Source organism: Eumetopias jubatus, unplaced genomic scaffold (genome assembly GCF_037043125.1).
Source record: "Eumetopias jubatus isolate StellerSeaLion01/CBP00866 unplaced genomic scaffold, mEumJub1_p1.0 scaffold_3, whole genome shotgun sequence".
In the NCBI taxonomy this organism is placed as follows: Eukaryota; Metazoa; Chordata; class Mammalia; order Carnivora; family Otariidae; genus Eumetopias; species Eumetopias jubatus.
The window spans coordinates 125602636-125613385 of record NW_028274809.1 but is presented as its reverse complement, the minus strand read 5'-3'; the positions used below and the strand labels follow the sequence as shown (position 1 = coordinate 125613385).

General features: G+C 33.5%; 1 protein-coding gene across 6 annotated transcripts in view; it reads right to left on the bottom strand.

Annotated features, from left to right (window-relative positions):
* Nucleotides 1–4308: 4308 nt before the first annotated feature.
* The window catches only part of PDS5B (PDS5 cohesin associated factor B), a 194870-nt gene continuing 188428 nt past the window's right edge, over nucleotides 4309–10750 (bottom strand). For all 6 annotated transcript variants that reach the window (XM_088021798.1, XM_028105892.2, XM_028105915.2 and 3 more), the window contains 2 exons: nucleotides 8701–8839; nucleotides 4309–7409 (listed from right to left, as the gene is read on the bottom strand). In XM_088021798.1, the coding sequence (XP_087877924.1) occupies nucleotides 7374–7409; nucleotides 8701–8839 (175 nt within the window). In that variant the 3' untranslated portion in view covers nucleotides 4309–7373. The remainder of the gene's footprint in view (nucleotides 7410–8700; nucleotides 8840–10750) is intronic.

Sequence of the window (10750 nt, the reverse complement as noted above, 5' to 3'; positions counted from 1 at the left end):
GGCAATAGCAAATTGTTAAAGGGTTGTAGGATTTATACTGTTTATTATTATTGTTGCTGTCATTACTGGGTAGATGGGATCACTGTATTTCACAACGGTTTGGCTACATTGTGAAAATGAATTTGAGGTCAGGCAAGAATAAGTATAAGTATACCAGTTTGGAGACAAAGAAATGATTAAGAACTTAAAAGAGATTACATTGGTGGGAATGGGTGGCTCAGTCAGTTGAGTGTCCGAGTCTTGGTTTTGGCACAGGTCATGATCTCAGAGTTGTGAGATCAAGTGCCACATTGGGCTCTACACTGAGCGTGGAGCCTGCTTAAGATTCTCTTTCTCACCCTCTGTCCCTCCCACATGCCCTTTCTTAAATAAAATAATAATAATAATAATAATAATAATAATAATAAAAGTAGAAAAATTCTAGGGATAATCAGGAGATAAATTCAACAGGACTAGATAACAGTGTAAGTGAAAGAAGTCAGGGGCAATTTTTAGATTTGACTTGTATTACTAGTTGAATGCTAGTTCTATTTTCAGATATACAAAGATGACCAGATATGAGAAGGAAAGGTTACGTATTCAGTATTGTGGACACGTTGAGTTGCAAGAACAGCTGACCCTTGAACGACACAGGTTTCAACTGTGTAGGTCCACTTTATACATGGATGTTTTTTTCCTATACATTCAGTACTATAAATGTATTTTCTCTTATGATTTAACAACATTCTTTTTTCTACTTTATTGTAAGAATACAGTATATAATAATACATATAACATACAAAATATGTGTTAATCGACCATTATCAGTGACACTTTCAGTCAACAATAGGCTATCAGTAGTTAAATTTGGGGGGACTAAAAAGTCATACGCAAGTTTTCAATTTCGGGGGGGCAAGGAGGGGTTTCAGTGCCCCTAACCTCGCCTTGTTCATGGGTCAATGGTATTTTTTTATTTTTTTTAAAAGATTTTACTTATTTAAGAGAGAGCGCAAGAGAGCACAAGCAGGGGAGAGGGAGGAGCAGGCTCCCCGAGGAGCAGGAAGCCTGATGTGGGGTTTGATCCCAGGATCCTGGGATCATGACCTGAGCCACCCAGGTGCCTCTCAACTGTATTTCTTCAAATTAACAACAACAGCAACAAAAACCCCAGTTCTTGCCACTCCTCTACTCAAAGTCCTACAATGGATTTCCATCAGATTCTAAACACAACTCCTGACAGGCATACAATTATGATCTGGCTCTTCGCAATCTCCTGACTTTCCCTCCTACCCCTTTATCCCATGGTCACTTTCACTTCAAAAACATTGGCCTTCTTGAAATTACTGATACACTTGAAGTTCATTCTTCCCTAAGGACTTTTGCACTTACTCTTCCTTCGGCCTTTAATACTTTTTCCCCAGGTGTTCATAGTGCTTGATCCCTCATATAAGAGAAGTCCATGCTCAGATGTCACCCTTTCAAAGAATCTTCTTTGACTATTCTATATAAAATAGCCTTCCTGCTGAGAGGTTGGCCTGGAAAGGTAGAATGAAATCTTCTATAGTCTTGGTACACTAAAGGAAAAGGCCTGTCGCACATAATACAAGTCTTACCCTCAAGACTTTTGGAACAAGTGGACTGAGTCAACCTAAAACTGTACCCCAAGACCAACTCCATGGATTAAGGTAATCAATCCCTACAATGAGTAACAGAAAAGAAGGTAAATCTTCTGGGGGGGTGGGAATCACATCAACTTCAACCCTTCAGTTCTTTTATACACACTGCCCTGCATAAAAGAAAAAAATTACAAGCCCTAGATACAGGGAGAAAGAAATATGATCAGGAAAAATGTGACTAATAATCAAGAAAGAAAAATCAGGTAATAGATTATGACCCACAGATGATTCAGATGTTGGAGTTAGTTACAGAATTCAAATCTCTGCCAGCACTGTTAAGAAGAAAAAAAAAAGAAATGAGTGAAGAGACTTTCAATAGAGAAATGAAATCTATAAAATACAATTAACTGGACATTCTAAAACTAAAAAATTCACTATTCAAAATTAACTAATTGGATGGGCTAAATGGAAGACTGCACAAGGCAGAACACAAGATTGGCAAATCTGAAGACGCATCAATTGGAAATATCCAAACTGAAGCACAGAGAGAAAACAAGAGTAGAAAGAAAGGGAAGAAAATAAAGAGCACATGGGACACAAGCAGTACAACATATTTATAACTGGAGTGTCAGAAAGAAAGAAGCAATAATAGAGTAGAAGTAATATGTGAAGGGATAATGACCAAGAATTTTTTAAAACTGATAGAATATATCAACTTGCAGATTCCAGAGCTCAGTTAACCCCAAGCAAGATAAATAAAACGAAAACCATAAGCAGGCTCACCACAGCAAACTGCTGAAAACAAAGATAAAGAGGAAATCCTAAAAGCCAGGAAAAAGACACAGGACCTACAAGGAGCAAAGGTTTTCAGCTGTTTTGCAAACAGAAAACGTGAAAACTAGAAGAAAATAGAATGAAAAGTTTCAAACTGCCAAATAAATAAAAATGCCAATCTAGAATTCTGTATCCAAAGAAAATACTCTTTAAAAATGAAGGTGTGATAAAGACCTTTCAAACAAATGCTGAGTTAACTGCCACAAGACCTGCACTATAAGCAATACTAAAAGAAGTTCCTCGGGCTGACAGAAAAGGAATTAAGATGACAGCACAAAACTATCAAAAAAAAAAAAAAAATAGCAAAGAGAAGAGAAAATGTATATGTAACTAAGAAAGAACACTATTTAAGGTAATGATATTGTGGGATTTATAACCACAAAATATATGAAAACTATAGCACAAAGAGTGGGGAGGCAACAAATGGAGTTGAACCAATTTAAAGTTCTTGAACTGTTCAGAAGGTAGTAAAAGCATTAATATAACACAGACTATAATAAGCCAAACACAGATACTATAATCTGTAGGGTAACCACAGAAAAATAATACAACCAAGCACAACTAAAAAGCGAACAGAAGAGATAGAATAATAGTAAGTACAGATGACCCTTGAACAACAGGAGTTTGAGCTGGATTCTTTTTTGATACAGTACAGTGGTGTAAAAGTACTTACTCTTTTCTATGATTTTCTTAATAACACTTTCTTTTCTCTAGCTTACTTTAAGAATACAGTATCTAATACATACAACATACAAAATATGGGTTAATCAACTATGTTATTGGTAAGGCTCTCAGTCAACAGTACGCTATCAGTAGTTAAGTTTTTGGGGACTCAAAAGTTCTATGTGGATTTTCAACTGTGTGGGGGTTGGCACCCTTAATCCCCACATTGTTCAAAGGTCAACAGTACCTGACTGAGTCAAAAGAAGGTAGGAAAAGGAGGAAATAAAGGAATAAAGAAAAGACTGGCAAAAAAGATAGCAAGATTTAAAACCTACTACATCAGTAATTATACCAAAAGTAAACAGTCTAAACACTCTAAAGAACAAAGATTCTAAGACTAGATAAAAGAGCAAGATGAAAGTATAAAATGTTAACATAACATACACTTTAAATATAAGGATATATATAAATAGGTTGAAAATAAAAGGACAGAAAAAGGTTTGTCATGCAAACAAAACAAAACCAGTATGCCTATATTAATATCAGACAAAGTAGGCATGAAGTATTTGTACAGATATCAAGTGACGTTTTATAATTATAAGTGTAACTTTTATAATAACAGGATAATAACCTGATAGTTTATGTGCTAAGTAACATAGCTCCAAAATATACAAAATAGTTTCTCCTCCAATCATTTCTACTGTCTATCTTGCTTTTCCTTTTCTTTTCACCACACTTCTCACAATCTGACATTTATATTATATATTTAATTATTGTTTCCTTATTCCCCCACCCCCTTGTGGAGAACGTAAGCTCTGCAAGGGCAGGGACTTATCTATCTCGATCACACTTTATTCTCTGTAACTAGCCTAACACATAGTAAGCACTCAATAAATATTTGCTGAACAAATGAATAAAAGTGCCACTAGCAACTTATATTCTCAGTGCTTACTTTTAAAGTTTATAGGATACATTTATTTTCTTCAGTTTATGCAATCCTTTAACTTAAATAGTACTTAGCAATCTCTGTTAGCCAAAATTTTACATAAGAAGTTTAAACAAAAAGCTTGAAAAAATGTTACTGGGAAATACATTTCCTTTTCATGCAACAAAGGCTCCAAAATCAAAAATCATCAAAACGTGCCTTTCTTCATTTAGTAAACATATTTAAATATATATATATTAATTCACATAAATAAAATAATACAATTACATATTAGCTTTCATGTTTATTCAACTTCACAGAAAATCCAAAAATGTGTCTGAAATTGGTTATCTATCTAAATACCAATTGTTCATTATGGTGACATAATACTATGTGGTAGGGGAGATATACCTAAGTTAAACAAATTCTTAAATTCCTGACAATCTTCAAGTGGGCAAAAGGAAATCTGAAAAATCAAACTTACAAGTTGTACGAAGATACAGAAAGTAATGTAACCTTTAATACCTGGAACAAGTTTTACAGCCACATTTGTAATTTACATATACAGTGGAGATCACTGAAAAAAAGCTTCCTGTTGCACTGCAGCAAGAAATCTTATTATAATGTAGATTAAATGAACTTGCTACAGAGTGCAGCAAGATAACCTCACTGAAGACTCATAAGATTTTCATAATGGAACTTGTTACAGTGAGTTAAATATTTCCTTAATTTTATACAGTACATATTTTTCAAAACGAACATTATCACTGAAGACTTTGCTAACCACTGTTAGCAATTACTGTTGTATACATACTTAATTTTACTTTAGTTATATAGTATGTGGCTCTCCAAATGTTAGCATATGAAATGTTAAGTTTAAACATAATAAAATAATCCCCTACGATGAAGACTCAGGACATCAAAACTTTGATCATTATTGCACCTATTTTTCTACAGAAAAATGGAAAATTTACATCATGATCCTCCCAAAAAGTGAACAGACAAGTTGTTAAATCACAGACTTAGTGGCATTAAACAAAATCTACAATGAACATTTTTTTGTGAACTGATGTACAGAATTAATGTGCAATGAAATTTGGTTAACTATGATCATGCAAATAAAAATCCTCCACAATCATGTTTTCATTATGTTTTATAAAATGGTCTTAAAGATATACTTCCATAAACATTTCCGGTGCAATTTAGTCAACGACAAAAATACAAAGCTATCCCTTATTCTTTATTTTATAGATTTAAAAACATGCCTTTGTACTGCTGAGATACAAATAGCGTGTTTGGGAGAACTGAGCTCATGGAACAGTTAAAAACCAATGCATCTTGGTCTAACATTAGCTGCCTTGTATACAGCAGCCTCCCATAATCACTGGTGTCAGTACTGTTGGAAATGAACAATAGTTAAATATTGAGAGATTAAGACACAATTCAAAACACTTTTTTTAAAAATAAAAGGCCGTTTCATAAACATGAAGAAATCTTTAAAAGAAAAATAATCACATCAATTGTGATATACATTGGAAAATAGTAAAATGTCATTTTCCAAAATAGTTTCTTTATTATATCCCCCATCTATTATAACCAATCTTGGAAATATACCTTAAACATAATGGTGTATTATATGAAAATGCTCCATTATTCAATGTAATAAATTTAATAAGTTAGGATATGATTTTCTTTTCCGATGTTAACTGTGGAAAAAACAAAAGAACAGCACCTGAAATACTACAATGAATTTAGGCAAGCATTAAGTAACTTTTATGTTTTGGTTCAAAATACAGTTTCCAAAACTGTATAAAGGATACTGACTTAAGTAGTTTGTTTTATATTTTGCAGATTATGATGATAAAAAAAAAAAAGAACTGCTCTAAATCCAAATAAACTTCCACTTCTCCCAATCTAGATGAAGTGGAATTTCATTCAAAATTTATAAGATTGTGATACCTACAGTAAGTAGCTCAGATAGTTGGATATATCACTCCCACCCTGTCCCCCCTGCCCAAGAACAAGTTTTTGGCTCCAAAATAAAGTACAATAATAAACTCTTGATGAAAAACTATGTTATGGGGCAATCTATCATATACTATGGCTAAATATGAATTTACAGAAAAGAGCACATCCCATTTTCAGCACTTTTTCATAAACATGCAACTCACTATAAAATACAAAACACTTGCTTTCAAGAACAGCTTTATAAAGACACACTGCATCAATAAAATTTTTTCTTTCTGATTAACTTTACACTGTTATGGAGAACTGGAACTCTTCTATGTGTATATATCAGATTTTATATTATAGTGTAATAATTTGCATCTTCTGAACATAATGTTCAAGAGGAAATATCTATACACAATAACATTCTAGACTATTAAAAACTAATTCAAATTACAGAATTTTATTGATACAGTAGATTAATAAAAACTGAAAAGGGATGATGATAAAATGGGATAAAGAATTCAGTACATTATTTTATAACACACTCTTTAAAATTAAAATATTTTAAATCTCTCTTTTCTTAAAATTTTCATTGCCATGAAAGGCCAGAAAATTCTGAGACCAATACTGAGGTGTAAAATAATCAAACTTCAGGATTATTTCACAATTTGCATGGTGTCCTCCCACCGGAGGCACCATTCAGGTGTAATGGCAGACAGTATAGCACCTCTGAAGATTAAGGGTGCCTAGGAGTAAACACTAGGTAAGATACACAAGGGAAAGAGACGATTTAACTCTCCAACAAACAATGACATCAAGAAAATGACACCATTTGTTGAAAAAAATTTTTCACAGTAAAATTGCAGAGAATACAAATACTAACACTGACAGACTACTGCTTAAGATCTATCCTAACAAACTCTTTCCAAATCAATAGATCCAATAAACAGTTGGGTACTGTCAGTTTAAAGCCGCAGATAAAAGCTATACAAGCACTTTAGAAGTCAGAAACATTAAAGAAAGAAAGAAGAAAAAAGAAAGAAAGAAAGAAAGAAAAAAGAAAGAAAGAGAGAGAGAAAGAAACAAAGAAACAAAGAAAAACAAAGAAAAACAAAGAAAGAGAAAGTAAAAAGAGAAAAAATATATTTACAAGTTTCTTCTTTAGTTTATGTCTACATAACCATCGGACATCACACTTCCACAAGACTCCATAGTCAATGTTATCACCACGCGTATGGCTAAAGCGCTGTGACCACAAAACACATGAGGTCATCAAAGGAAGTTCCAACTGTCCACTCTCTGGCAGTCCCGCTTTGTGCATCTCAAAGGCTTTACTTAGCCTCAAGCTTGACAAAAAAATGCTTCTTCTCAAAGCTTTCACATAGAAAGTTATTAATTACATTTGTTCATCGCCTTTCTCTTTTAGAACTTCGCCGCCGTACCTTAAAAGAAAAATTACCAGATGCTTAATAAAAATACTAGACATAGCAGATAGCTTTTCCCACAACAGAGAAAGAAAAAACTATTTCACTTTTCTATTTAATAATTTTAAAGAGAAATGAACAGAAATGTCAACAGCAAGAAAAACAATTGCAAATATTTTTCCACTTATGTTTTTGTGGTAAAAGAAAACATTTGATCATTATGAACTTAGGCTTACAGTTGTCTTTCTGGGAAAACAGTTATTGAATGTGGATCATAACAATCATTAAATACACAGAAATAATCTGAAATTCAGACATATTATAATTTACTGGCAAGTACTAATGAAAGCATAATAACACTTTAGTTCAAAAAAGACCAGTATAAAGAGGAATATAAACAGAACAGGATTTTAATTAAATTAATTTATGGTGCAATTTTTGTTTTGTTTTGTTTTGATGAAGACACTAATCACAATGAACTCTTCAGCCTTATTTTTATATTCAAAACAATAAACAAATACTTTAAGAAACAAGCCCAACAACAAGTTTGAGACCACACAGTTCAGATATTTTTCTGTGGTCATAACCCCTTCACAACCCGGGCCCAGACATAAGTGCTGATTATGTTAAATAGCACGGGGGGGGGGTCAACTCTGGGTCTACATCTCATAACACAGGTTTCTCAAAGATGGCTGGCTGTAGTGATTCAAAGACTGAGCATCAGTGTATCATCAAGAGAACAGACCTTACTTAAATGTGTTAACTATACTTCCTCCAACAAGAAATACTCAAGATGTGTTAACTGACAAAGCCATTCTTAAAAAAAAATTATCTCAGGAAGAATCACATTCCTACTTTTGTAAAAGAAAGGTCTATTACCAATTTTATAAATTTCAAAGACGTGATTTTATCCTATATGGTTAACTTCTAGTTTCTACTGTGAAACTCAAAGAAAAAAGTCAAGAAACATAAACCACAGTCTATTTAACATATAACAGTGCTCTAAAATCAAGGTACAACTTAAATGCCTGAAGTGTCAATATCAGACAGCTACTTGTTCTTCTCTACATTCAGCTTTCAACTTGATATTTACATTTTCACGAGGCTACAGCTATTATTCTCAGAGTCTCAGTATTCCATAACGGATGCTCTCTAATTATTCAAGCTGGTAGATGAAACAACTCTACAAACTAATGAAGAAAAGCACTTAGACTTATACGTAAGAGCAAGTATATGTATCTTACCAAATATTTACCAACTCTATTCTATATTCTATACTATCACACATGGTACTTTAATAAACACATACATTTACTGTAGAAACTTCCTCTTCCTCTGTTTCTTCCTGTGGAATATCATCATTGACAGGAGAGCTACCCTGAAACACATCTACTTCTTCACTTGAATCATTTTCTTTAGTAGCTGCTTGTTTGGAGCGTCCTACACGGCTAGAGTAAAACAGATGTAAAATAAAATGAACATTCTGATCTTGAAGTAGTAAAATGCTTTAAATATTTCATAAATTCTCATTTATTATCATTTTTATCCTTCATTACCTTACAAAACAAGAAATATTTTTCTTATTCTAAACCCTACACCAGTGTTTAATCCTAGAATCTCACCTACAAACACTGACCAAGTAACAAAAACGTGTGACTGAGACCAATACCATAAAAGATTTTAAAACATAAACCAAAGTCTGCTCTTCCTTTTATCTTTCCCAACTCAGTAAATGGCATCTGTATCTCCTGAGCTTCTCAAAACAGAAAATTTGGAGTCCTTCTTACTACTGTACCACTCTTCATTACTACTGTACCACTCTTCATCTAGTCCCATAATTCTTACAAAGAAATCTCAAATCCTATTCACTTCTCTCCACCTCTATTGCTTCTACACATTCCCAAGCCATTCTTATCTCTTTACTTCCTCTCTAAAAATGTAAAAACAGCTGATGTCACTCATTCCCCCTCAACAATTCCCTGCTATACTGAGAGAAATTCCATAAATCTCCTTAATATAGTATATAAGGCCCTGCAGACAGTCCTGGGGTACCTGTCCATTCTCCTCCCTTTCTACTCCCCAATTCCTCACAACTACACTGGCAAATTCTTGCCTTCCTTCAACTCTCTGAATTGGCCAAGATTTTTCCTACTTTGGAACCTTCAAATCCAATATTCCCCCCAATTGTGTTCTTCTTCCTGTTCTCCACCAGCCTAATTCCTACTATTCTCAAGAAATCAACTGTGACTTTCCAAAGAGAAAACTTCCCAATTCCCTAGCCCTTCCATTACTTTCTCTTACAGTACCCTAAATTTTCATCAGGGCACATATCACAATTTAGAATTCCATATTTCAGTGTGATTATGCAATGACTACATGCCCATTTAGATGGTAAATCCCATAAGGACAAGAATCAGGTCTACTCTGTGCCACCATATCCCCCAGCACCTCATACTCTCTGAAACACAGGAGGCAATGAAATATATGTAATAGATACCACCATTTAATCAAATGTTTCCCTCTCGATATTTTTCTATCTGCATATATATTCTTTCATTAAAAACTTTTTTTTATTTGCGTACAGTTGACACACGTTACCTTAGTTTCAGGTGTAGTGATTCAACTTATTTATACATTATGCTATGCTCACAAGTGTAGCTACCATCTATCACCATGCAGTGCTACTACAGTATCACTGACCATATTCCCTACACCGTGCTCTTTTATTCCCATGACTCATTCATTCCCAAACTAGAAGCCCATATTCCCTACTCCCCTTCACTCATTTTGCTCATACTCCCACCCCCACTACCCTCTGGCAACCATCACCTTATTCTCTGTATGGTAACTTTTTTTAAAAATTAAGAATACAGTTTATCACTTCTCTTAGGTAATCCAAAGTATTGTTTAATCCACACTCAAACCAAGTAATTTTTTTTACTTGATTCAGTTTTTCTCAATTCCACTGAGGTCAGAACAAGAAAAACAGGCAGATCATAACATATGTTATTCTACTAGTTCTAAAAAAAGAGGTTCCCCGTGAAGGGAAGATACACTGTTAAGACAGAATATAGAGTCTTTTTTTTGCACTGATTTTTAAAAGAAATACTTGTTTGGTTTAGAACATTCGTATGAGGAAATGACATGATAATCATTTAAGTCCTTAATTTTTTGATGCCCAAATATAAACAAATTACAGTTATGAGCCTGAAAGATATTTTTGTTATTTCCTCATTATAAAATTAATTCTGGAAATTTAATATTCCTTAAGAATTTGTTTAAGAAACAGTTATTTTCCGTAATTGAATCCAAACACATTTACAAAGCTATCACAAAAATATACTTACCTTTACTTTTTT